The sequence below is a fragment of the Choloepus didactylus genome, chromosome 6 (genome assembly GCF_015220235.1).
Source record: "Choloepus didactylus isolate mChoDid1 chromosome 6, mChoDid1.pri, whole genome shotgun sequence".
Taxonomy (NCBI): Eukaryota; Metazoa; Chordata; class Mammalia; order Pilosa; family Megalonychidae; genus Choloepus; species Choloepus didactylus.
The window spans coordinates 144,530,184-144,556,623 of record NC_051312.1 but is presented as its reverse complement, the minus strand read 5'-3'; the positions used below and the strand labels follow the sequence as shown (position 1 = coordinate 144,556,623).

General features: G+C 55.9%; 2 protein-coding genes across 6 annotated transcripts; one reads left to right on the top strand and one right to left on the bottom strand.

The window, feature by feature from the left end:
• The first annotated feature begins 282 nt into the window (after positions 1-282).
• ROBO4 (roundabout guidance receptor 4) lies at positions 283-12,423 on the top strand. Of its 4 annotated transcripts, none has more exons than XM_037841859.1 (18): positions 283-426; positions 652-981; positions 1,222-1,379; positions 1,542-1,662; positions 1,925-2,052; positions 2,154-2,382; positions 2,641-2,753; positions 3,279-3,447; positions 3,565-3,750; positions 3,875-3,917; positions 5,788-5,924; positions 6,024-6,287; positions 8,982-9,089; positions 9,263-9,401; positions 9,553-9,798; positions 9,956-10,314; positions 11,444-11,650; positions 11,765-12,423. In XM_037841859.1, exons 1-18 carry the CDS (start codon positions 312-314, stop codon positions 11,773-11,775), a joined length of 3,063 nt encoding a protein of 1,020 aa, XP_037697787.1. In that variant the 5' UTR covers positions 283-311; the 3' UTR covers positions 11,776-12,423. The 4 variants fall into 4 exon arrangements, with proteins under 4 accessions (XP_037697787.1, XP_037697786.1, XP_037697788.1 ...); XM_037841858.1 differs by having other exon boundaries at positions 11,423-11,650; XM_037841860.1 differs by lacking the exons at positions 11,444-11,650; positions 11,765-12,423 and adding an exon at positions 10,404-10,604.
• A 1,080-nt stretch (positions 12,424-13,503) lies between these two features.
• ROBO3 (roundabout guidance receptor 3) lies at positions 13,504-26,183 on the bottom strand. 2 transcript variants are annotated; one of them, XM_037841857.1, is made up of 27 exons: positions 25,850-26,183; positions 25,358-25,515; positions 24,832-24,952; positions 24,598-24,736; positions 24,180-24,307; positions 23,765-23,889; positions 22,385-22,556; positions 21,870-22,075; positions 21,525-21,606; positions 21,060-21,222; positions 20,715-20,881; positions 20,121-20,242; positions 19,741-19,966; positions 19,400-19,521; positions 18,946-19,117; positions 18,611-18,796; positions 17,875-17,898; positions 17,751-17,793; positions 17,441-17,580; positions 16,945-17,139; positions 16,658-16,790; positions 16,280-16,492; positions 15,713-15,864; positions 15,478-15,588; positions 15,101-15,262; positions 14,469-14,653; positions 13,504-14,224 (listed from the first exon to the last, which is right to left on the bottom strand). In XM_037841857.1, the coding sequence occupies exons 1-27, from the start codon at positions 26,148-26,150 to the stop codon at positions 14,213-14,215; spliced, it is 3,960 nt and encodes a 1,319-aa protein (XP_037697785.1). In that variant the 5' UTR covers positions 26,151-26,183; the 3' UTR covers positions 13,504-14,212. The 2 variants fall into 2 exon arrangements, with proteins under 2 accessions (XP_037697785.1, XP_037697784.1); XM_037841856.1 differs by having other exon boundaries at positions 13,509-14,224; positions 14,469-14,656; positions 25,850-26,178.
• Between the last annotated feature and the right edge of the window lie 257 nt (positions 26,184-26,440).

Sequence of the window (26,440 nt, the reverse complement as noted above, 5' to 3'; positions counted from 1 at the left end):
GATCAGGTTCCCATCCAGGTTTAGGGATAAAGGATTGAAGGAGATGATTGGAGTTATGGTTAGTATGAGGATTACTTTTAAGAAATCCCAGATGGGATCACAAAGTAAACCTCAGGGCTGGGGGTCAGGGTCGGGGGCTCTGGTTACAGGGTCAAGGTCAGGGAGTTTCACTCCCCTGGTCTCCTCCCAGTTCTTCGTGGCACTGAAGGCAGGCAGGAAGCAGCGGTTTCCTCAAAGCTGCTTCCCTCCCAGGCAGAGTCACGGTCAAAAACAACCACCGCCACCCTGCCCCGCCCCTCCTTCCCTCCGCCATGAGCGCAGAGCAGCGGTGCAAGGACAGAGGCCCGGGAGCAGCCATGGGCCCTGGAGGAGTGCGGCTCCTTGGGGCCTGGTGGTCCCCGTCGCTCCTGCTTCTGCTCTTTACGGGTGAGTGTGGCCCTGTCCTCCCAGCCCACACTCCCCGGATCCAAGGCCTGTCCAAGGCTGGGAATGGGGGGTCCCTGGCTCGTTTGCCTCCCCTTTGCAGTGGGGGTGCCAGAGATGTGTGTGTGTGAGAGACAGAGGGGTGGGGGAAGAGACATGAAGTAAGGTGCAGGGATTTGGGGGTCCTGTTTGGAGTCGGACCAGGGTCAACCTCCCTTTCCCTCCCAGGAGGCTTGGCCCAGGACTCCCCACCCCAGATCCTCGTCCACCCCCAGGACCAGCTGCTCCAGGGCCCTGGCCCCGCCAGGATGAGCTGCCGAGCCTCAGGCCAGCCGCCCCCCACCATCCGCTGGCTGCGGAATGGGCAACCCCTGAGCATGGTGCCCCCAGACCTCCACCATCTCCTTCCTGATGGAACCCTCCTGCTGCTGCGACCCCCCACCTGGGGCCGTGCCCACGATGGCCAGGCCCTCTCCACAGACCTAGGCGTCTACACGTGTGAGGCCAGCAACCCCCTGGGCACGGCGGTCAGCAGAGACGCTCGGCTGTCTGTGGCCGGTAAGAGTCAGGGAGGGGGCCCGGGGTGGGGCAAACCTGGGTGAGATGCCTGAGTGGAGGGAGGTTAGAGACTGGGAGAGGGGAGCCCTGGGTGGGGGTTGGCTCTAGACAGGCACTTGGGATGTGGAGCTCTGCAGAATAAACCCAGGGCAGCCAACAGGTAGATGAGGCTGAACAGGCCTGGTGTGGGGAGGGAAGGACTGGGCCCTGCTCCTTGCCCACCCTCCACCCACCCCACAGTCCTGCGGGAGGATTTCTTGATCCAGCCTCGGGACACAGTGGCCGTGGTGGGCGAGCAGATGACATTGGAGTGTGGTCCCCCGTGGGGCCACCCAGAGCCCATGGTCTCCTGGTGGAAGGATGGGAAACCCCTGACCCTACAGCCAGGGCGGCACATGGTGAGTGTAGCCCCTTTCCCCTTGAGGGACTGAACCACCCTGCAGCCGCCCACTTCCCCTGGCAGAACTTGGGGGAGGGATGGCAGTGAGGCCTTAAGCTCCCCTCCCCACTCAGATCCCCTCCCCACACGGGAGACTTCATGACGTACCTGGGCCCAACAGGTGTCCAGGGGTTCCCTGCTGGTGGCAAGAGCAGAGAAAAGTGACTCTGGAACCTATATGTGTGTGGCCACCAACAAGGCCGGGCAGCGGGAGAGCCGGGCAGCCAGAGTGTCTGTCCAGGGTAAGGGCAGTGTCAAAGTCGGGGGCTCCAGTTAGGGTGGTATGGTCTGGTTTGGGCTGGGATTACGGTAGGAAGGGCTCCATCTGGGTCAGAGTGGTGGGGACCCCATTTGGGAAGAGGTTTCCCCATCCTAGAGTAGAAAGAGCAGTGCTCTAGACCTGGGGAACTTGGAGGTTATGGGCCCTCCAAGGCAGGGGATGCCTCCTCTTCAATTCCTTCACTGTGGCCTGGAGGCCCCAGCCCAGCCCCTTGCTCCCCACAGAGCCCCAAGATTATAAGAAGCCCCTGGAGCTCTTGGCTGTGCGCATTCAGCTGGAAAATGTGACCCTGCTGAAGCCTGACCCTGCAAAGGGCCCCAAGCCTGGGCCTACTGTGTGGCTCAGCTGGAAGGTGAGACTCAGGACCTCGGGGAGGAAGCCAGTCTGGAGCTCAACAGGGGCTGGTCCCCAGGCTCCTTGACCCCTGGCCCTTACTTCTGCCTCCTCCCCAAGGTGAGCGGCCCGGCCGCACCTGCGCAGTCCTACACAGCCTTGTTCAGGGCCCAGCCAGTGGCAGGAGACCAGGGGGCTCCGTGGGCAGAGGCCCCGCTGGCCGGCTCGCAGAGCGCAGAGCTTGGGGGCCTGCACTGGGGCCAGGACTACGAGTTCAAGGTGAGACCATCCTCCGGCCGGGCGCGAGGCCCCGACAGCAACGTGCTGCTTCTGAGGCTTCCAGAACGAGGTCAGGGACTGACTCTCCCCAGGACATCAGTATCCGCTCTGGCTTCTTCTTGCCCCACTCCAGTCTGGGGAGGGATGGTGGGTCCTGCTCCGGGAGTCCCTTCTGCTGAGGCCAGGCAAGCAGAGCTGCCAGAAGCTCCCATTCCCATCAGTGTGGGCTCAGACCTCGGGACTCTGACTCTGTGCCCCCCATTCCAGCTCTTTTCCCCCAGAGTCCCCTCCCTCAGTACGCCTTACAGCCTCTCTTCCTCCCCTCCAGTGCCCAGTGCCCCTCCCCGGGAGGTGACCCTGAAACCTGGCAACGGCAGCGTCCTAGTGAGCTGGATCCCACCACCTGCTGAGAACCACAATGGTGTCATCCGTGGCTACCAGGTACCTCCCAGAAGCTGACACTCTGGTTCTTAGCAGTACCAGGGCACCCCTTCTTCCTTGGAGACTCCCGTACCCCTTCCTCTGGGCACTAAGCCACAGCGAGTGTGCAGATGTGCCAAAGTGTGGTTCCTGGACTGGCTACCTCAGCATCACCTGGGAACCTGTTAGAAATGCAGATTCCCAGGTCCTTCCCCAGGCTACTGAATCAGAAACTCGGGGATCAGACCAGGCAACCTGTACTTTAAGAAATTCTTCTGGTGAGGTTGCGAAGCGCACTGACGTTTGAGAATCACTGTTCTCAAAGGCATATTTTGGCTGATTACTTTTGCCCCTCTTCTGTTAATGCTAGAGAGAAGTCTGTCTGGAATTGTAGGGAGAAGGGACTAGGAAGTGTGGGTGTATGTGGGGGTGTCCCAGGTAGACGGCAAGGAAGGATGTCCATGTGCCCAGAGTGGTCTGGAGGCGAAGGGCTCACCTGGTGGGGTGGGGCCGGGGAGCAGCTGCCCACCTCTGCTTGTGTCCCAGGTCTGGAGACTGGGCAACACCTCAATGCCCCCGGCCAACTGGACCGTGGCAGGCGAGCAGACCCAGCTGGAGATCGCCACCCGTGTGCCAGGCTCCTGCTGTGTGCAAGTGGCCGCTGTCACCGGTGCTGGGGCTGGAGAGCCCAGCAACCCTGTCTGCCTCCTTTTAGGTGAGGCAGTGCTCACCCACCCTGTCCCAACCCCCCCAATGCCAGCTCCTCCCCTTGGTCTGGCTGACCCTCCTCGTCTCCCCTGCCCCTCCCCGCTGAGCACCAAATCCCATACAGAGCAGGCCATGGAGCGTGCTGCCCAAGAACCCAGTGACCAGGGGCCCTGGAGCCTGGAGCAGCTGAGGGCCACCCTGAGGCGGCCGGAGATCATTGCCAGCGGCGCCGTCATGCTCTGGCTGCTGCTGCTGGGCATTGCCGTGTGTGTCCAACGCCGGCGCCGAGCTAGGGTGCACCTGGGCCCAGGTGAGACAACGGGGCCTCCAGGTTGTCAGGCAACCCCTGGGTCTAGCCAGAATGTATACGGGGGTTAGATCGCTGGCCAGGTGCTAAAGACTTTGGATTTAGCCTTCCCCTTATCCTCTCCCAGGTCTGTACAGATATACCAGTGAAGATGCCATCCTAAAACACAGGTGAGAGAGGAGAGGGTACCCTGGGATGGGGGTGATGGGGGCTGGGGGACAAAAAAGACAGTGGAGCTAGGGCAGAGAATTGGCTGGAGGACTAGTCTCTCCTACTGCCAGACAGTTAGGGATAGTAGTAGCTCAATCTCTCCCGAACCCCAAGTGGGAATGAATTTCTCTTGAATCCGTGTCCCCTATCACACCACTTGCTCCATGAGTGAACTAAGACTCTTGAAATATAAGTGGCTTTGCCCGAGGCTTTCTGAACTCCCAATCCAGTGCTCTTGTCCCCAGCTGTCACTAACAGATACTGCACTCTCCTGCTTGTCTCACCCTGCTAGATGGAGAACAACTAGCAGAAGAGGGCCAGGTCTAATTTCTAAATTTCTCTGTACACCTGGTGTCTACCGAGCAGTGCCTTTGCATTCGGGAACTGTTAACCTATTGCATTCTTTCCTTCTCCATAATCCACCACGGTTCCAGCAGAGGGCGTTTTCTCCCCATCACGGGGAGAAAAAACGTTGTTCTCAAAAAACAGGGCCAGTTCTTTGGTTTCCAAGTGCGTTTGGCTGCCAGTGCAGGTCTGACACTAAGGAAGCAAGCATCCTTTTTCTCCTCCTGGCTGGGTTTTGCACTAAGGAGCCACTGGAGCTCTCTGTCCTGCAGGCTCCTGCTCTGTATCTTGTCAGACTTCCTCTGAAGAGATTTCACAGTCCAGGCCTGCATCTTTCAACAGATGCTAGTTGTGCACCTACTGTGTGCCATGCAAACCCAGGCCTTGGGCTGCCACTTCACTCAGGAACCCCTGGGTCTGATTGTCAGCCCAGAGCACGTTTCCAAGCCGGAGGTACCAACTTCCTGAGTTTCCCTGCACTCAGTGGCCCTTCTTTTCTGGCTACCTCCGGGGCCTTCTCTGCTCTCCTGGGACTTTTCCCCTTGTCCTTGAGGGAGCTTCCTTCCCAATCCTTTTGTTCATTCATTCCTTTAGCGCAGTCTCCACCTGCCAGGAACACTCAGTCTAGACAAAGACAGCCACATGACGTATGAGTTCAGTCAGGTGTTGGCAGTGTCCCGAAAGAAGTGTACAGAAGCTACATAGGGGGAGCAAGGTGGAGGGACCTGGCAAGGAGGGGATGGGCAGAGAAAGCAGCAAGAAAGAGCCTGCCTTGTGCATCAGGAAAGACAAGCCAGGATGTGAGATGGGTCAGGGCACAAGATAAGGTTCAGGAGTGGGGAGGCATTCAGCCAATCTGGGCAGCTGGCCCTGCCTTGGTAAACGGGGAGCCATTGAAGGGTCTAGGCAGAGAAGCTCCTTGGTCAGATCCCTGCTCTTAAAAGCTCCCTCAGGCAGCAACCATGGCACCAGTTTCAAAGGCGAGAAGAAACCAGAAGCAGAGAGAGACACAACATACAACGTCCATGTACCAAGCTCCTGCTCTGCCTGCTGGGGGATCGCACAGTTCCTCATTTAATCTCACATGGGAGAAGGCATTGTTGTGCCCATTTTACAGATGAAGAAACTAGGGGCCCAGTGAAGCTAATAGAACCCAGGATGGCCCAGTTAGCCTGTGGCAGATGCAGATTTTCACACTAGGTTTGTCTGGCTCTGGATCTGTTCTTTTCGTCTCCACACACACACGGCTGTCTCTCATTAATATCTCCTACTTCTGGGCACCTTGGACTTTCCCCGATCCTGGCAGAGAAAGGGGTGCTGAGTTTGGGGCACCAGATCAGGGATCTTAGAGGAGCCCATGAAAGTCAAAGAGTGAGGCTAAAGGCAATACCACCATCTCCTCAACCCCGTCTGCTCCCCTCTGAGCTGGAGGTTCTCACACAGCCCACTTCTCCCCACCCCATCCCCACCTGGCCACTGCCCCAGGATGGATCAGACCGACTCTCCCTGGCTGGCGGACACTTGGCGTTCCACCGCCGGCTCTCGGGACCTAAGCAGCAGCAGCAGCCTCAGCAGCCGGCTGGGAGTGGACCCCCGGGACCCATTGGACGGCCGTCGCTCCTGTGAGCGCGCCCAGAGGGGGCGAGGACCCCAGGGATGGGGGGTGGGGGACCCGGGGTGGGATGTGCCCACCATGTTCCCTTCTGCCGCTTCCATTACAGTGATCTCCTGGGAGCCCCGAAGCCCCGGCGTGCCCCTGCTTCCGGACACCAGCACTTTTTATGGCTCCCTCATTGCCGAGATACCGTCCGGCCCCCGGGCCCGGCCGAGCCCCCAGGCCCCAGCTGCCAGGCGCCTCCCTCCCCAGCTGGCCCGGCTCTCCAGCCCCTGGCCCAGCTCAGACAGCCTCTGCAGCCGCAGGGGAGTGTCCTCCCCTCGCTTGTCTCTGGCCGCTGCAGAGGCTTGGAAAGCCAAAAAGAAGCAGGGTAAGGATGCTGAGAAGGGTAGAGCCCGAAGCTGGTGGAAGGGGGGACCTGGAGTGGGAATACCTGGTGTGGGTTGCACTCCACCCGCAACTTCCATTCTCCTTTCCTGGAGGGCCCGGGCCCCTCTTACCGAAGCACTGAGCGCTGCAGCTTTCCTTTACCCTGTGGTCTTGTTTCAGTCTGGCCACGCCAGTAGCGAGCTCTGTTTCTGCCATCAGTTCAACTCAGCACACATTTAATGAGCACCACTGTATGCCAGGCATAAGGGACACAGAGATGCAATCCTTGCCCTCTAAGGGCTCGCAGTCTCATGGAAGGAGCTAGCTGGAATAGGTGTAACTGCAACCTGACAGAACGGGATGAGGGCTGGAGGGAAGCCTCGGGCTCTCATGGTCCCACCTCCTTGTGCAACCCCGACCCATGCCTATTTCCTTTCTGGACCAGATTTCTCTCCTGACTTCAGGCTGCCTGCTTTGACTTTCCAGAGAGAGAAATAAGCATATTTATCTCTCTTTATTTAACAACTACTGTGGGCTAGGGGGCTTTACTTTCATTTATTATTTCATTTAATCCTCACAACGTATTGGCTAGATATTATTTCCCTAATTTTACAGCTAGGAAAACAGAGGGTTAGAATAATTGGGTAACTCTTTCAAAATCCTACAAGGCAATCAGCTGCAGAGCTCAGCTTTGAAGCCAGGATGGTCTGCCTCCAAAGACTACTCTAAAGCTCTCTGGGAACTCCCTTGGGAAATCCTGTTCTCCAGCCATTTCCTCCTATTCCAACACGTGCCTGCACCCTCCTTGCCTCTCCATGAATTTTCTGTCCTGGTTAGTAAAATGTAACAGATGTTCTACAGCAAATTCTTTTTTACTATTAATATTTTATTTAATTTTATTGCCTTCCCAACCATTCCCAAGTGTCAACTCAGTGGCATGCTGTGACCATGGTGTGCCACAAACACTGCCATCCTTTACCAAACCCTTCTCGTCACCCCAAACAGAAACTCTGTACCTACTGAGCAGTAATCCCCAATTTCCCCTCCCCCACCCCCAGCCCCTGAAACCTCCAATCTGCTTTCTGTTTCTATGAGTTTGCCTATTCTAGATATTTCATATCAATGAAATCATACAATATCTGTCCTTTTGTGTCGGGCTTATTTCACTCAGCATGATGTCTTCAAGGTTCATCTATGTCGTCATATGTATCAGGACTTCATTCCTTTTTGTGGCCAAATAGGATTCCATTGTGTGTATATACCACATCTTGTTGACCCATTCATCGGTTGATGGACACTTGAGTTGTTACCACCTTTGGGCAATTGTGAATGCTGCTATGAACATTGGTGTACATGTATATGTTTGAATCCCTGCTTTCAATTCTTTGGGGCTTACACTTAGAAGTAAAATTGCTGGGTCTTATGGTAATTCTATGTTTAACTTTTTGAGGGACTGCTAAGCAGTTTTCCGTTTTACATTCCCACCAGGCATGCACTAGCAATGTTACAATTTCTCCACATTTGTTATTTTCCATGCTTTAAATAATAGTCATTTTAGTGGGTGTGACATGGTATCTCATTGTGGTTTTGATTTGCATTTCCCTAATGGCTAATGACATTGAGCACCTTTCATGTGCTTATTGACCATTTGCATATCTTCTTTTGTGGCTGCTTCTTAGAGAAAGTTCCAGTTCCGGTATGAGGCTTCCTAACCCTGTGGTTCACGTGGTCACTTCATTCCCTCTTTCTCCTCACCCCAGCCCCAGTCCACCTTTGACCCAGGATGACCTGTTCCTTTGCTTACCTCAGTTTCTCTGTTGTTAGAGTTTATCCAGAACCCTGTCTCTTAAGTGACCATGTGGACTAGACGATAGCTGCCATCTTATCTGACACTCCTCACCTTGTGCTTATATCCAGACCTCTGATGTCATTCATTCATTCATTCATTCATTCAACAAATACTACTGAATATCTATGGGCAGAGTACTTGCCCTGTCTGAGTGAGACCAACCCAGTTTCCCGTTCTAAACTTCCTCTTCCTATCAGCTGACTCTCATCACACCTGGCATTGTCTGGGGCTCTCTTTTTTGTGTTGCCCTCTCAGCTCAACTTGACAGTCCAGCACATCTCCCCAAGTGAGAGACACTCAGGTTTCCCAGGGCTGTCTGGAACCACATGAGATATTTGCAATGTGAGAAATGGAAATTAAGAGATTGTCTCCAAGAAGAGAAGGACTATTTGTCTTCACAGTGCCAAAATTCAGAGTAGCGATATAGGATATGCAGATCAGGAAGAAAAATGAAAGTTTTTGGTTTTTTTAAAATATCTCTTAGGTGCCAGGAACTTTCCATCTGTTTTTATTTAATTGGCAAAAACACTTTTTGAAATGGGTGTTTACAAATCATGAAACTTAGGCACTGAATTTGTCTGAGGGTACACAGCTGACACTTGGCTGGGCTGGGATATGAATGTAGGACTTTTGACTCTAAGTCTAGTGCTCCTTCTGTCCTGTCACAGCTGCTTGGATGAAGTTTGGAGTGGGAGTAGAGAGGACTAAGGAAGTTTCTTCCCTCTTCTCTCCGGACTAAGGAATCCAAAGACTTAATGGAATAACAAGGCTAAAGATAGAGCCTGTGGTTGGGGTCTGAAGGCCCATCCTGGCTCATCCCCTGACCATGGACTCTTTGCTTTGCAGAGCTGCACCAGGCCAACAGCTCCCCGCTACTCCAGGCCAGCAACCCCATGGAGGTCTGGGCCTGGGACTTGGGGGGTAGAGGCTCCAAGAACCTTTCCCAAAGTCCAGGTGAGAGGGAACATGAGGAGATGAGTTCATCCAGGATGTGGGAATCACCCACTCAGGCCCCTGCACCTGGCTTTTCCTGCTCCTGAGGAACACCTGGCTGGGTGGACAGGCGGGCTGGGGTCCAGGCTGCTGGAAGCTCTGTGATCTCACACTCAGCCTGTTGTCCCCCCCAGGAGCTGTGCCTCGAGCTCTGGTTGCCTGGCGGGCTCTGGGACCCCAGCTCCGCAGCTCCTCAAATGAGCTGGCTACTCGCCCTCTGCCCCCTACACCACCCTCTCCTCATGGAACCCCCACTAGGACGCAACATACCCAGTAAGAGGGCACAGAGCAGGAAGCAGTGCTGGGAATTGGCAGAGAAGGAGAGGGGAGGTTTGCTGGGATTGGATGGGGGCTTGGAGATGGGTGGGCAGGGACTCAAAGAACAGCACTAACCATCCTGCCATCACTCTCTTACCCCAATCAGGCACTCAGTGGAACCCCAAGCTCCCTCCCTTCTCCCACTGCCAGCAGCCCCCATCCCCAGCTCCATCTCCTCCAGTCCTCCCAGCCCTCCCAGCCCCCAGCCCTCTTCCCTCTCTGGTCCTAGTCCAGCTTCCAGTCGCCTGTCCAGCTCTTCACTATCATCCCTGGGGGAGGATCAGGACAGTGTGCTGACCCCTGAGGAGGTGGCCTTGTGCCTGGAGCTGAGTGAGGGTGAGGAGACCCCCAGGTGAGTAGCCTGAAGGATAACCAAAGAACTACAGGTAAGCATGCTACAAGTGTATGCTTATCTTTACCCCACCCTTCCTCAACTGGAATGTTTCTGCTCCCAGCCACCCTATCCCCGCCCAACCATTGTACCATCTCCCATCTCTCCTCTTTCATAGGAACAGTGCCACTCCTGTGCCAAGGGCTCCCTCACCCCCCATCACCTATGGGTACATCAGCATCCCAGCAGCCTCAGAGCTAGCAGACATGGGCAGGGCTGCAGGAGGGGTAGGGACAGAGGCAGGTGGCCTGCTGTGTCCACCTCGGCCCTGCCCCACCCCCACCCCCAGCGAAGGCTCCTTGGCCAATGGCTGGGGCTCAGCCTCTGAGGACAATGCCCCCAGCACCAGAGCCAGCCTTGTCAGCTCCTCAGATGGCTCCTTCCTCGCCGATGCCCACTTTGCCCGTGTCCTGGCAATGGCTGTGGATAGCTTTGGCTTTGGTCTGGAGCCCAGAGAGGCAGACTGTGTCTTCACTGGTACGTGAGATCACCCATGTCTTACTCTGCACTCCCCACCCTCTTAGAGTGGACATGGCTCCTATAACTCTCCCTTCTCCCCACCCAAGATGCAGGGCTTCATCATCGTCATCATCGTCATCGTCATCATCGTCATCTTCTTCGTCGTCATCGTCACCATCTTCTTTTTCGTCACCACCATCATCATCTTTTTCTGCTGCTCCTTCTTCATCTTCATCATCTTCAAAACAGTCTTTATTGAATGATCATTATGTTCCAAGCACTGTGATAAATGCTTTATATACACTTAATATTGACAACTCTATGAGAAATATTCTTTCTCCCTCTTTTCCAAATGAGGAAACGGAGACAAATTTATCAACTTGTCTAAGGACACCAATAAGAACAGGGACTCATTGTTCAATTCTAAAGCGCTGAGGCAGCCAACTATCTGTCTGGTCCATTTCCCTGCCTCCAGAACTGTCCTCTGACCGAGACATGGGTCTGCAGGAAGGTTGCTGCACAGCCCCTTGTACTTACTCTAGCCCAGTGTTTCACATGCCTCCACCTTGGGAAGTCCCCTTTTCTCTCTGCCCTGTGCTATGATTTCACACCTTTCTTCTTGCCCCAGTTGGGCTGAGGAGCAACTGGACTCACCCCCTTGCATATTTAGCAGGTGGGACCACCATCTTCATGTCAGCAGAAGTAGCTCAGGGCCCCCTGTGTGTGTGTGGCATTCCTTTCCCCATATGCCCTGTCAGACTCCATGCCCGTCTTACTACCTTATTACTTCTTACTCTACCCTTTGCCCCCAAGAAAAAAAGGCAGACTTTTGGTCAATGGGAGGACAAGGATTCTCTAGGACAGAAGTACCATCATAGCGGAAAAAGAAGGATGCCCAGGGAGTGGGGGTAGGGGGTGTGAAGTGAGGGGATGGATAGAAGGCCAGAGCTGCACTGGGAGAAAACCACTGAAGCTCTTCTCTGCAAAGAGATCAGTGGGCCATCTTCCTTTCCCTGGGTGCTAGGGCCCATTGAGATATGGCCATTGGAACTGATGGCGAGAGTTGCAGCTAGATTAGGTTTTGGGCTGGTCCTCAGGGCTGAAAGCTAACTCCCCCCACCCCCAGGCATCTCTACCTCCCTGACAGATGCCTCATCTCCTCCTTCCCCCCGAGATGACCTCTTTCTGACCTCTGCGCTATCCCTGCCCATGTGGGAGTGGAGGTCAGACTGGTTGGAAGATATGGAGAACAATCACACCCTGCGGCTGGGGAGGGGGCTGCCTCCTTGGTCCCCCGAGTCTCGGATCTCTTCCCAGAGAAGTCAGCTTGGCTATCCTGTGCCCAATGCCAGCGGTGAGTGTCTGAATGTCTGGCTAATGTGGCCATCTGGACAGGAGGGGTACTGGGGTCTGGCAGGGAAGAGAAGGAGCCAGGTGGGATAACTCCACTCTCCTTCTTCTCCTACAGATGCTTCCTGAACTGTGCCCCTGAGACTGCCCAGAAGTGAATCAGAGCCACCTCTCCTGTCAGCCTGAGGCTCAGGCTGTTGAGTTTGGGTCTGGCCTAGGGGGTTTCTGCTTTTGGGGTCCCCCTTCTCTACCCTCCAGGAGGGCTCTGCCTCAGGGATTGTGAAACAAAATAAGCAAAGCAGACCTGGAGCCCTCAGGGAACAAAAAGTCATCTCCACATCAGACTCTTAGTCCTTCCCTTTTTTTCCCCTGCTCCACCCACTCCCCTAATTGGGTCTTTTTGGCTTAAGACGCAGCCCTTTCCCCTGATCTCCCCACCCTCTTGGGGTCATGGGAAGGAGGGCAGCCAGGGGTGTCTCCCGAGAGGACAGCTACTGCTGGCGGAGGTGGAGTGTGGAGGAAGGGGCTTCTTAAAGCATCCCATTCCTACAGAGGCAAGCCTCAACTCCCCCCACGACGCCTTGTGAATGAAACAAAGAGGAACGCCACTTAGACAGCCAGGCCCACCTCAGTGGTAAGGCAAGGGGGTCAAGACTGGATCCAGGGAGGAAGCTGAAGGAAGGGAGGTGGGACAAATCACCCTCCTCAAACTGCTGTCACGGTTTTAAATTGTAAAGAATTTAAAACAATTTTAAAGAATTTGACACTGTAAAACAAGTGACCTGAGTTCTGTGAGATCATTCCTTGGGGCACTGTTTTGGGGAGGGCACCGGTGCGGGGGTTGGGGCAGCAAAAGGATAAAGGAGGAGTTATCTGAATTAGGATGGGATGGAGCATTCATTGACACTCAGGGTGTGTCACTCATTTGTGTTCTGCAGTTGAGGAGAGAATTACAGGCATCCATCCGATTTTAAGCAGAATCTAGGAAAGGGAAGGGTGGGGGACTTTTGGGGTCTGCTGGTCCAGGCAACGTATCCCAAGAAGACATCTCATGCTTTCAGAGATGCTCCCCTGAAAGATCAGTCCCAGATGATTTCTTAGAATAGGCAAAGGAACTAAGTTCTACAAAAATAGAACCACGTTTAATTGTTGGCTAGAGAACAGGAAAAAACCCAGTAGAGAAAGGTCCCAGGGAGCAGGACCTCCAGGGCCCTGAGCCAGAGAAAGCTGCTGGAGGGCAGGTAGTTCAGAGTCTTCCTCCCTTGGTGGGGAAGATCTCGAGCAGAATCCCCAGGTTAGGGGGGTGGGGTGGGGTGCTGCAGAGCATGGCCAGGGCTACAGGAAAATACCTTCCGGGAGGGCCCACTGGGGAGCAGCTCTGAAAGGGGGCCATTGCCTGGAAACCACTCCGAGTGAAGAGGCAGGGTGAGTGGGACGAGGAGGACTGGGTATTTCTCAAGCTATGTTCATCAGGCCAGCCCGGGGCTAGATTTTCATGATCTCAGGATGAGAGATCATACACATCCGTTCCCCTCTATTTGCTTTTCCTTTTTTGGATTTTTGCTTTTCTTTGCACTTCCTGGCAAAATTCTATTTGAAAACGTTCCAACCATGTTTGCCAGACCTAAGGGGAGGGGTCAGAGAGTCCGGCTTAGAGGGGTAGCAAGCATCTTCTGGGAGAGTTTTCATAACAGGCACTGGGCCAGAAGGGAGAGTGGGAGAGAAGGCAGCAAAAACCCCCGGGGGATGGCAAACGAGGGGCCCTCTGGAGCCAGGGAGGTAACCAGGGAGGGTCCAGGGCTGTGTGTGAGGAAGGAATGGGGGATGTACATTCATGGACAAAATTTTTTAATGCCACCCCAGCCAAACCCATCACTCCTGGACCTAATTGGGCCAAGGGATTCCGGTTTGCACACACCCATTACGACGGACAGTCAGGGTATGTGGGAAAGCTTCTCCCATAAACTCCTATCACAGAGAGTTTAAAAATGATCATTATTGTCAAGGGCATGTTCTCTTACAGTGGAGTGATACACCCCAGAGAAAGGGCCCTAAGGCAGGGTCTGGTGCCGCCCTCCAAAAGGGGTACAGGTTTCTCATTATTGGCTATTTGGAACGTCCATATGGTTGTGACTGGGGGGACAATGGGTTTCAGCCCCTTCGAGAGGGAAGACGGCTCAGGGTCTCTACACTGTCCTCACGTAGTGCTTTGACAGATGTTCGGAAGGAAGTGTGAAGCTACTAGTGTGCACAGATACCCGGACCCACAGCCCCCCGACCCCTTCCTGACATCCTATGGAAAACCAGGGCTATGATCAGACTTTTTTTATTGTCTTTTGTACAAATGGGTCTTAGAAAGGAATGAAAGGGAAATAACTGGCTCTCTGGCTTCTAAGCCTATTCGTCAGTGAGGCTGAGGGCCCCATGCATCAGCGCTGGGGGGGAAAAGAGGGCCCACCCCTGCACCTCTTTGCTCACATCCTAATTCACAGGGTGAGGGGCTCCCCTCCAGGCATCCGGCCCAGGGACAGCCCCTTCCCCATGGAGCTCCCCATATTCTCAAGCGTCATCTCCGTTCCTAGACAGAGAGAGAGAAGCAAGTGATTTGTAAAGCCTTGGCCCGGGGCAGACGGGTCACTGGAGGGGCCAAGCCTCTTTACTCATCAGCCTTTTCCCATCAGGAGCAAAGGCTTCTCGAGGGCATATCATCTCGTCCTCGTCGTGCCTTGCCACCTCCCTTCCCTCTCACTCACTGGCTCCCCTCCTTTTGACATCACCCCTTGGCCCACCCTCTCATTTTCCCGTGATCCCTTAGACCCCACCTCTCGATTCTTCTGTCCTGGCCTTTGGCTCTGGCTCCGGCTGCAGCTGCGGCTCCGGCCAGGGCCCCGGGAGCCCCTGGAGCTGCTGGAGCCTCGTGAGGAGTTGCTGCCGGCTGTGGAGCAGGTGCTGGTGCCCTGGCCCCGGGACAGGAAGCTCGGCCTGCTGTACGGGGGCCAGGCCTCTTCTGCTGCACGGAGAGGAGGGGAACTGGGCCCAGGCAGGGGACGGGAACCTACCACTCTCAACCTTCCCACCCCAACCACAATCCCAGCTCTGGGAGAAGAGTCAAGGGAAGGTCCAGGGCTCAGGCCTTCCCACAGGCACATGGCCTTGGCTTAACAGGTGCTCAGAAACGGGCAGAAATTCCCAAGCAGAGAGCCTTGGGGGTGGAGGGACGGAGCTCCCAGACCCCACTCTTCTCTCATCTGGGCATCAGCCAACTGCAGGATGACTAGGGGACTTCTCAGGGACAGCTAGAGGGGCAAGTGAGCCTTCGATGTTGATCAAAGACCCGGACCCAACCGAGGGTAGAGGTGAGAATCGTTGGCTCTGTGCTATGATTAGCTTCCAGTCACAAACTCAGCTTCTCCTTGGGGAGCTACTGGTCCTCCCGCCTGCTGGCTCCCCTTACCATCTCGGCAGGGGCCCTGCTGGCTCCCCAGGGGCACCGCCTGCACCGCTCTCCTTTCCCCACTTCGCCCCCGCTCCAAAGAGGAGGTGCTGCCAGCTGTTCTCAGCCCTACAGCCCAGCTCGCTTCTTCCTCTGGCGGCGGCAGGGGTGGTGGGGGCAAGTCTGGGGAGAGGCCTGTTATCAGCAGAATCTCCAGCTTCTCCTGATACTACTCTTTCCCCCACCCCATCCCCCCTACCACGAGGCTGTGAATGAACAATCCAAGACGTGTGTTCACCTGTCCCCTTCTTCCACCCCCCAGAGCTCACCCTTGGTTTCCTGCCTGCCAGTTCCGCCCCCAGTGCCTGTCACCATCTCCCTGGCCTGTGGCCTCTCACCCCCAGGACTGTGCTCTCTCCTGTAAGGAAGAGCCTTAGGTTTCTTCTGGATTCGGGCACGAGGTCCTTGAAGTGGGGGTGTCATCTCCCCAGGCACCAGCCTGGTTCTCCCTGTAGCATTAGGGGACAGGGAGAGGAGCAGGTAAGGAGACAGAGGGTGAAGGGAAACAAGCTTTGGCGAAGGAAAATCCCAGACAGGGGATTCAGGGAGGTGTGGAGGCTTCTGTAGACTGACCTGGGGCAATGCTGGCTGTACTAGGGACAGAGCTGGGGCTGAGGCGATGGGAAGCTGCAAGGCCAGCACCCAGGCTCGCAGGCCCCGCTTCATGGGTACTCATAGCCATCCGGGATCCACTGAGTGGGGAACTTGGCCCTAGGGGCAACCTCCTGCAACAACATGAGGCCTCTGCCTTGGTTCATGCAACCAACATTAAGTGCCTACTGTCTGCCAGGCACTGTGCTAGACAGACATGCAGACTAGTACTCAGATGAACAAGTCACAGCCCCTCCCCACAAGGGCCCCCATGCCCGTGAAGCATGCGGAGAGCCATGTCTTGGAAATGCCCCCAGGAAGCTCGCAGAGTCACACCAATGGACAACCAGTCCAAATGGACTGAGAGAACTTGTCGGCCTCCACCCACCTCCCCAAATCCCACTTTCACTATGATCCAGTTCCCCAGATTCATCCATCCATCCATCCATCCATCCATCCATATATCCATTCATCGATCCATGCACTCATTCACTGATCAGATATGTTTGGATTCCTTATAAAGGTGTAAAATATTATACACACCCATACCTGGGCATCTGTTGGAGATGGGGGATGTCAGTGGGGGGCTGGGGAGGGTCAGGTGGGGAGGGGGTAAGAGTGGCTGTGGACTGCTGTCCGTAGGAGGGTGTGGGAGAGGGGGTTTCCCCCCGGGACGGGGCAACCAGGCACCCTCCACTGGAACTGGGCTCAGCCAGGTGACTTCTCTCTGGCATTGGCGGGCACCAGTCTTCTGGCTCAGAGCTGGGAGCAAAGAAGCAGGAGAATACAGATGGACCCAGAAGCTTCCATCTCTTCCCCTTAGCCTTCCTGGTGCCCCCTTCCCTTCTTCTCCCAGCACCTCTGGCCTCCCCCCCAAGAGGTCCCTGGGCTGGTCCCACATGTGTAGGGCATTTGCAGCACCCTTACCTGCCCTCCAACTCCTCCTCAGGCCCCTCTAGGCAGCTCAGCTCAGGGGGAGGTGGAGGCAGTGCTTCTGGCCAGTTCAGAGAGGGCATCTGCACAGCTTTCCCCAGAAGCATCACTTTGCCTCCCCTGGCTCCTGAGGAGAGAAGGATGGGGGCACACAGAGATACAGGCAGGAAGAAGCCAGAGATGGAGCCACGGGTCAGAAGGAGGTGCTGGGCTAGGTCCCCGAGTCTTTGGGGATACCTTGGTCAGGACTAAAGTGGGGGAATTAGGGATTGGAGTCATACCATTGTCCCTCTGGCTCCATTCTGGAGGAGCGTACTGGCTCCAGGTGCCTGGATCCCCTGGGGGTTGTTGGGGGAAACCCCCATGAAAGGTCTGCAGCTCCTCCCCAAGTGGGTCAATGGTGCTGTAGACAGGGCCCTCCCCAGGGGCTGCAGTGCCCCGGGCTGTCTGAGCCAGGTATAGTGAGATCCCTGCTTCTGTGGAGGAGAAAGAGGGAGGCCCAGGGGAGCAGGCAGGGGCAGAGACAGAAAGTGGCCGACAGCAGGAGAATGGAGGACAAAAGGAGATCCCACCGGATCGGTTTCTTCCCCTACTCCAAGCCTTATGTCCCATGCCAGGGCATCCCCAGGGGTCAGCTTTGAGAGAGGCCCCCAGACTCACATCCTCCCCAAGGCCTGACGGACCTCAGAAAGACTGGGACTCCTCGGTCCCCTTCGGTTTGCCCCAGTAGGATGAGAGAAGAGTGCTGGGGCCCCTGAGGGATTGAGAACTCCTCACCATTGTAATATCTGTCATCCGGGTCAGGATTGCTGGGGCAGCAGCTTCCCCTGGGCTCCTGGGCTGAGGGGCTTCGAGAGGGGTGGGGCCACGAATCTGCCAGCCAAGGGTAGGGGGCGGGGCCGAGGCCCACGGGCGGCCTGAGGGAGAGCACGTGAACTTCGGAGTGGAGAGCCTGAAGGGGCCAGCAAAGGCCCGGGAGTGCTGCGTTTAGGGGTGGGGGTGACGGTCGGCACGGAGCAGGATCGGAGAAGAAACCCGTTCTCTTGGTTGAGGGGATTATCCTTGGGGAATGGGTTAAGAGAATTACCTGGAACTGGCTCCAGAGAGTCCCTCCGAGTGTGGGAAGGACACTGGGGGAGATGAGAGGGGCACTGAGTGACAGGCGAGCCCACACTTAGGGTCCGAACCCCATGGGGGCAGAGACGGCTTACCTGCAGGTGTGTAGGCAAAGGAGGCTTCCAAAAGGAACCCGTGGGAGAAAGAAGGTAAATGGGGGAAGGGTCAGAAATACCCATATTCTTGTCATCTCCTTGGATCCCATCCCACCAACTTCATCAGAATTTCAGGGGGCGGCACTAAGGCATGGATATATTTTTAAAGCCCCCGCCCCCCACCTCCCCGACGATTCCTATGTGTACCCAAGGCTGAGACCTCAGAGTCTTTCCAGGGCCGCCCCTTGCCGGGCAGTGGTAGAGCTCCGATTTTCAGCAGGCCCCACCTTCCCACCCAGACCCACTCCTCACCATTTTACTACCAGGGATCCTGCCCTCCTCCCTCCCCCCAGGGCCCGCCCCTTGGCAGTGACTGAGAATGGATTTGTCCCCTCCTGATTTGCCCCTTCTTTACTGAGACAGAGCTGGAAATCCTGCCATCTTCCGGAGGCATTTTAGGGGCGGATCTTAATCCTTTCCCCAGGCCCAGGTCCAGGCCTTTTCAGTTGGTGCTGAGCCCTCGTCCCCGCCCTTTCCCCACCTCCCCAGTACTGACAGCTCCCAGCTCCGCCCTGCGCACCTCGTTCCTCTCATGGGGGGCTGGCCCCGCCCCCTCCCCGCCAGGCCCCGCCTCTCTCCCCGGTGGGCGGGTCTCCAGGTCCTCTCCCAGGGCCTCCCTCCCGGCTCGCCAAGGCCGAGTGCGCCCCCCGCGCGCCGCGCCGCGCCGCGTCCTCACCGGTGTAGTGACTGAGCTCTTTGCGCTGCCTCCGGCGCCGGTAGAGGGCGGCGCAGAGCCCGAGGAGCAGCGCCCCGCAGGCGGCGCCGCTGCCCGCGAGGAAGGCCGGCGCCCGCAGCACCCTAGCCAGCCGCTCTGCCAGGCCCGGGCCCACCTCGAGCCCTGGCTCCGATTCCGGCGGGGACGCTGTGGGGGTCAGAGAGGTGAGGGGAGTAGCGACCTGGAAGTCCAGGAGCGAGGAGGGACGGCCCCTGACTCCGCAAGCCTGGCTACCCCAGGAACCCCGTTCGGCTCCCTAGTCCGGGGCTCCCACCCCCCCCAACTTCCGGACTCACGCAGCTGCAGCAACACGGGGGCACTGGCCACGCCCACGCCAGCGCTGGTGGCCGCCGCGACCCGGGTCTGGTAGGGGAGACCCGGCAGAAGTCCCCGGAGCACAGCGGAGCGTGCCCAGCCTGCCGCAGAACGGTTGAGGTGGAAGCGGCTCTCGTTGCCCAGACACCAGATCTAGGGGGGCCCGAGACTAGGGTTAAGGGAATCAGCAATGGAATTCTGGCCCCAAGAGACAACTGGAGGCTTGGAGTGGTAGAGGGGGCTTAGCCAGGCATAATTCAGCTGGAGACAACCCTCTGAAACCTCTCTCTTCTCCCACAGCCTCAGTCCCTGTCCCAAATCCAGCCCCAGGTTCCCTCCACCCTAATCCTAGCCCCTGGGTCCTCTCCACCCCCCACCCCCTTACCCAACTCTCCCACCCAGGCCTTGATGCCAGTCCCTTCCCAAATCCTGTACCTGGTATTCCTTGATGACCCCATTTTGCTGGGAAGGGAGTGGAGGTTCCCAGGACACAGTGATACTGTTGTTGCCATCACCCCCCAAGGCCACTGCCACTCCCTGGGGGGGACCACTGGGGGCTGGGCCAGGGTGGAGCGTGGTGAGAAGGACACGGACAGTCATTGCAAGCTGCTCCCTCATGCCCCAACCTCCCGCCTCCCTGTTCTAACATCTTAGGGAACTGAGAGGCATCCTTCCTTCCCACCTACTCAACTTGCTCACCCCCTGCAAACTTTCATACTCCCACATTTCCTCTTCCCCCTTGTCTATCCATCCATCGACTCTGTGGCCCTCTTTACCTTCCTCAGGAATGCTCCTGGTCACCAAGGGGCTTTCAGCCCCCAGCCCCTCCTGGCCTTGGGCTTGCACCTTGATCTGGATTTGGGTGCCTGGAGGAAGTCCTCTTAGCACAGTAGTTTGCTGGCTTGGGGTCTCTAGATCCAGCACGGTCCAGCTTCCCCCATCAGGGCCTGCAGCCCTCCAAGACACCCGGAAACCTCGCACCAGCTGGACTGGGCCGTCCACCTGTGGGAGATGGGACAAAGCATACCAAAGAGGGAGGCTGGGATCTTACATGTCTTCCAGGCCCAGCCCCTCCTCCACTCACCTCCCACTTTCCCTATTCTCCCATTCTTAGAGGCCCCTGTTTGTGCCAACCTCATCCCTGCCCCACACTCACAGTCCAGGACACCTGCAGGGCCCGGGGCTCAAGGACTATGGGCTCCTGCATCCGCACAGCCACTTCAGCCAGTCCCTGCTGGCCTCTCCATGGGTCCTCCACTGGCCTGGAGGGGCTGCTGTCTGTTGACCAAAGAGTCAGCCCAGCAGGGGCCATTGGGACAAGGAGACAGGACTGAGCATGTGCTTATGATCTATATACTTACTACTCCAGAATACACCCCAGGTAGGAGGGAGCAATTAGGGGAGTAGCTTCCCAAGGTGGACTGGGTGTCCAGCTAATCCATTTTCTTTTTACATTTGCATCCTTTAAAGGCCTCAGGTCCTTATCTCCAGCTTGAAGATGACCCTGCTAATGTCCCTTCTAGTCTTAATAATCTCCATTATCTATAGGTAAAAGACACACTACCAAAGATGAATCGGTCTTTCTCTCTCTGCCCCCTCAAGAGGCAAGGATGACCTTCTATTCTGGGTCAGGCCAGCAGTAGAGAGACCTGGCATAGCGTGAAAGAACTCTTATGTACTGCCATGGGGCCATGATTTTGGGGGAGAGGGCCATCTTACCCACGAGTCCAGGGGCTCTGATGTCACTCACCCTGGGTGCGGACAGGCTCAGAGACAGGGCTGGGCTCACTGAGGCCCCAGGCCCCCACAGCTCGCACCAGGAACAGGTAGATGGTATCGGGCTGCAGACCGCTGACCGTGTGTGTCTCCAGCTGCACACCATCTGCCACTGTCCTCCAGGTGTTGCCAGCCTCTTGGCTGCAATGGGAATGAGGTACCAGGAGTGCTTGAGTCAGGGTACTGTCTCCTCCTTCTCACCCACAACCTCTCCACCTGGGATAGGGAACTGGCAAACTCCTCTCCACAAGAGCAAAGACCCTAAGTACAGAGGGTCCCCTCCCTTTAGCTCTTGCAAGTTTGCAAACTATCTTCATACCTGAAGGCTTCTATCACATATGCGGTGACGGTCCCAGCCTGCGGGTTGGGCTTCCAGGTCAGGGTGACGCTGTTCTTGGTGATGTCAGAAGCCACTGGCTGTGAGGGAGGCCCTGGCGGGGTACTGATTTCTGTCGGGGGGTCTGGTGATACTCCCCAATCTTCTGCAGTGAGGAAAGAAACTTCAAGTAGAAAGATGGGAGAAGGGTGGCCCCAGTGTAACTGCCTCCTTCCCAGAGGAGCTGTGAAGCTGTGACAGCTGTGAGGAGAGGGAACATGTATCCTAACCCCTACTCACATCTGCCTCCCAGGGGGACCACTTCTGTCCTCCTCATCCCCACCACTATGGCCATGGCATTTGGAAGATAAAATCAGTCCTGGGGTTTGGGGAGGTAATGACTGGCTCTGAAACAGGTTTGGAGAAAGGAAGGTGATGGCAAAACAAGGGAACAAAGGAAAACCTCACCCCGTATCCTAAGCCAGCCATTCCAGGTGGCCTCCCCTGTGGAACTCTTGGCCACACAGCTGTAGAAACCCATGTCAGTCTCCTGGAGGACAGGGTAGAGCACTGGCAGATATATACGGAGAGTGGAGCAAGGTGGGGCAAAGGGGTGGAGGCAGGTGTACAGAAGGATGGGGAGGATGTTGTACACTTGCTTGAAAGAAGGCAGGAGGATAGAGGGAGGTGGTCAGAGAAAGCAGAGGGGTGGAAATGGGGTCAGAGTCCCAGTGGGTACTCACTGGAGCTGGAGTTGGGAAGGTAGACCAGGTGGCCATTCTCACTTAACAGGGCCCTGGGGGTAAGACTTACCTGCACATTGGCAATGTACAGGGTACCATTGGCTAGTAGGCTGAGCTGGAGGTCATCCCCCTGTAGCCACTGCCCGTCCTTCCTCCATTGGACACTGGGTTGAGGGTTCCCTGTCACTCTGCACGGCAGCCACACAGAGGAGCCCAGTGCCAGCGTCTGATTGGCTGGTCCCTGGAGGATGATGGGAGGCAGCCCATCCAAGGAGGCTGAGAGAGGAAGAACTTGGGCAGCTCAGGGGAGGACCCTAGGTTCAGGCAACCAGCCCCTTGGTCCTCATTCTCTGCTCCTTCACCCCCCTGGAGATCAGAGAGGGCTTCGATAACCATCTGTAGTCTCTGCCTAGGACCAGCCATCCACTGGTCTGCTGCTGATTTCCAAACTCCAAGGGCATTCCTCAGGAACATGCCCCTCCACTTACAGGCATATCATATGGAATCCAGGAGACACGAATCTCTCCTTATGCCACTATTTCCTTCCAGGCCCATTGGTCTAGCCCTATCTTCATGGGTACATACCACCTTTTATCTCCAGCAGGGCCTTAGCCAGGATGCTGCCAGCCACACTGACAGCCTGGCACACGTAGTAGCCGGCGTCCCTGCTCTGCACTCCAGTGATGCTGAGCTGGCCTCTTGGAGAGACTGAGAAGCGCCCTGTGGGCTGAAGCGACTGGCTGGGGAAAAGCAGGACCTGAAGCCAGAGCAAGGAACCGAGGTAGGGAATGGGCAGGCAGCTGGGGCAGAGAGCGCTCCCCATTCCTATCAGGCCCAGAATCCAGAGAATTTATAAGGTTCAAGTTCATACTCTGTCCCCAGCCACCTGTGTGACCTGGAGCAAACCAGTTAAAGCCTATTCACAAAAATGAATGGATGAGAATTTGATGAGATGGTTTGGGGATCCAGTTCCCAGCTCGGTGACGTACTAGTTGGAAAACTCTGAGCAACCTACCTAACCTTCCTGAGCCCCAATTTCCCCTAATCTGACTCTTAGAGAATAGTTATCAGGATTAAATAAAGTAATCGTATGAGAAACTTCTATGTACTGTATGATCCATGTTAAATACTTTCTTCTTCTTCCTGACTTTAACATTTTACATTTGATAGATACATAGTAGGTAGGTAATCGGTTTTGGCCTCAGGACAAATGACACCACGCTGAGTCCCTGACTGATACCAACTCCCATGATCTATCAGTATCACCATTTCTTATTCATGTGAGAATCGAATTATAATACAGCAGTCCCAAGTGCTAGGAAATTATGTTAGAAAATTGTGGCTGTGGATTTGGAATGGGGTAGTGGGTAATTTTGTTTCCCAGCGAAGTGGAAGTTAAATAAGACTGATTTTATTATCTTGACCCTGTTTCCTAGTAGCAAAAACCCCCACCCTTCAATTAAAAGGAGTTATTTTATAATTTCAGCTATTGTCCTTTCTGGTTGTGTGTTCTGGGATTTGTCTGCTAGCATTGAAAGATGAGCTCCCCCTGGTGGAAGTTTCTTGGCAACTATAAAACAGAAGAGCAGATAGTTTTGTCTCTGAGCAGCTCTAGAAAAGGCACTTGGTTTCCGGAACAGGATGTTATGCCTAAAAGTTGGGGCCCAAGGGATCTGGGAGAGGGGATTTAATTGGATTTTCTACATCTTCAGGACAGCTTTGTCCCAAATAGAAAGATTCTCCAAATACATGACTGTTCCCTAACAGCTAAACATGTTATCATTTATTTAAAAAGTGTCCATTTATATTCACGAACTTCCTTAATCTTCCCAAATAACCTGCAAGTATTTCTGAGAGGACCAAAGGGAAAATGGAAGCCTCAGAGAGGTCTGCGGACTGTGGAGGGAGGGACGCTAGGACCCAGAGGAATTGCTGGTGGGAATGGAGGTCGAGCTGACCACATACTTGACTCCCTTCCTTTTGCCAGAAGACTGCAGGTGGGGGGTTTCCTTTGGTCTCGCACTGGAAAGCCACACTCTCTCCAGGAGCCGCCATCTGGTCCTGGGGTCTGGTCACCAGCTGGGGAGGGACTAGGAAGGGGAGAAGAGATTAAAACAAAACAAAACAAAAAAACAGGGAGTGAGGGGTACTAAAAGGGAGGCTGAGGGAAGAGGGGAGAGAAGCCCACGCTTGGCTTCAGTGGAAGCAGACAGACATCCATCTCCTGCTTAAGCCGGCTGAACTTTCTCCTCCTCTCCCTCCTTCTAGAAGTGTCAGTGACCCACCCAGATTGCCCCACTCTGTCCTTTCTCCCCCCTCCCCATTCTCCATCTCCCCCCACACCATCCCTGCTTCAGGTCATCCTGGGCTGGGCCCTCACCGTGAACACTGAGGGAGCCAGATGCTTCCACGCGCCCCACGCTGTTCTCTGCCACGCACGTGTAGGTCCCCTCGTCTTCCGCACTCACCCGCCCAATCCAAAGGCTGTGGTCACTTCGGATCTCATACCTGCTCCACTCCCCACCCCCAGGCTGCGTTGGCCACAGCTGCAGACAGACCCCTTTTCTCTCCCCCAGGACAGACAGCAGGGTCAAGGCACACAAAAACAACAAGGCAGGTCTCAACGGGGACAGAAGCTGGTACCCGTGGACCCGTGAATGGAGATGGGCACTGGATAGGACCAGGGGCACAGGCTCTGGGCACAGGTTTCTCTCTGCCCTCAAGTGTGAGGGCTTCTGCATTCCAGTTTCCTTAAGCTGGTTGGGTCTCCTTACAGGCAGGAAGAGGGGGCTCCTCACCTGCCTGGGGGCAGTTCCCCATCCTCCTTGCGCCAACGCAGATGAGGTGGGGGATCCCCCTGCACTTCACAGAAGAATTCCACAGGGGCATCAGCCAGGACCACCTGATTGACCGGTTTGCGCAGGAATGAGGGGCGTTCTATGGAGTGGGAGTGAGGACCAGTCAGGGGGTCTACACAGCTACTTACTCCCCAGGCTACCCACTCCATAACTCCAAAAACTCCTTGTGCCTACCCAGTACCACAAGCTCAGCTGCCCCACTCTCCCGTTCTCCTGCCACGTTGGAGGCCACACATACGTACATCCCTGCATCGTTCTTGAACGTATGTGACATCATCAGCTTCCCGCCACGGATCTGCAGAGTAACGATAGTAACTTGGGTCCTCTGCAGCCATTAAAGAGTATATATCTCTTTATACTTCTTTTCCTCCTCTCAGCAACCCAATGAAAAAGGAATGGTCAAGTGGACCCATTTATCAGATGAGGAATCCAGAAGTGATTTGCCCAAGGCGGGGCTCAGGTCTACCTTTGTCCCCAAGTCCCTGGGGCATCATGCTCCCTAGCCATGCTACACTAGTTCCACCCTACCCACCCTTAGCCATCACTCAACAGCTGACTCTCAAACCACTGGTCATATGATGCCCTGATCGCAAATCTCCGGTCTTGTCACCTCCAAGACATTCTTCCCTGCCCTTCCAAGATCCTTAGATTCAGGCTTGGTCCTTTGGGACCTGTCCCCCACCCTAGCCCCGCCCCTCACCGTGATCCTTCCTTCCTCCTCCTTGACTCTTGTGCCCCCCTTCTTCCAGGACACGGAAGGCTCCGGGTGGCCTCGGGGGGGCACGCATTCCAGTACTGCTGGTTCCCCCACTGCCACCACCAGGTTCCCAGGAGACTGCCGAAAGTCATCGCGGAGGACTGGAAAGAGGAAGAAGGAGATGAAAGAATGAAAGGAAGAAGAGGGGGCGGAGATCGCCAGCGAGCGTTGAGGGGAATAAACAGGAGGTAGGGGTGACGCAACTGGGTGAGTACCCAGGGAAAGTTCTTGGGGAGGGGTGGATCTCCGCACTCAGGAACTCTTCTCCAGGTGCGGGGATACCAAGCTAGAGTGTAGTCAGCTTCCTCGTCTGGCCAAGGCTTGGGCGATAGACTCTGAAAGTCGCGGTCTTAAAGGTAGATGCTGGATGGACTGAGATTGGAGTCGGATTGCCCCGTGCTCTCGCGAGCAACCAGTTGCCGCCGGAACACTCACCTGCCACTTCCAGCGAGGCGTTTCTGCTGGCCGCTGCCCCCAGGTAGTTGCGCGCCACGCAGGTATAGACACCCTCGTCCGGCCGCGCGCGGCGCCCGTGCACGATGCGCGGGAAGAAGAGCGCGCCGCTGGGCAGCAGCAGGCGGTGCGCGCGCGGATCCTCGCGCGCAGTGGCCACACGCGCTCCATTCTTGTACCACTCGATGTTGGGCCGGGGCCGGCCCTCGGCGCGGCAGGGCAGTGTGGCGGGCTCGCCCCGGGAGACCACAAGATCCGGCGGTTGCTCCACTATACGCGGCATAGCGTCCTCCGGCTCGACCCTTGAACCTAGAGGCGGGAGTGGTGGTGCAGAGCTTTCAGACCGGGAAACGGAGGGAGGGATTGAGGCTCCAAAGGAGAAAAGAACCCTTTGGTCGTCGCATTTGCTATACTTCGTCTGCTAGAGTGCAGTCCCGCCTGCCTACCCCTGCCAACCCACTCGAGGATCTCTTTAACAGACGCACGTTCCTAGGCTGAAAGGAGATGCTCTCAGACCCGCGGATCAGTAGAAGAAACTAGACAAACTCCTAGGCCGGCTTTCTGGACTGCCTA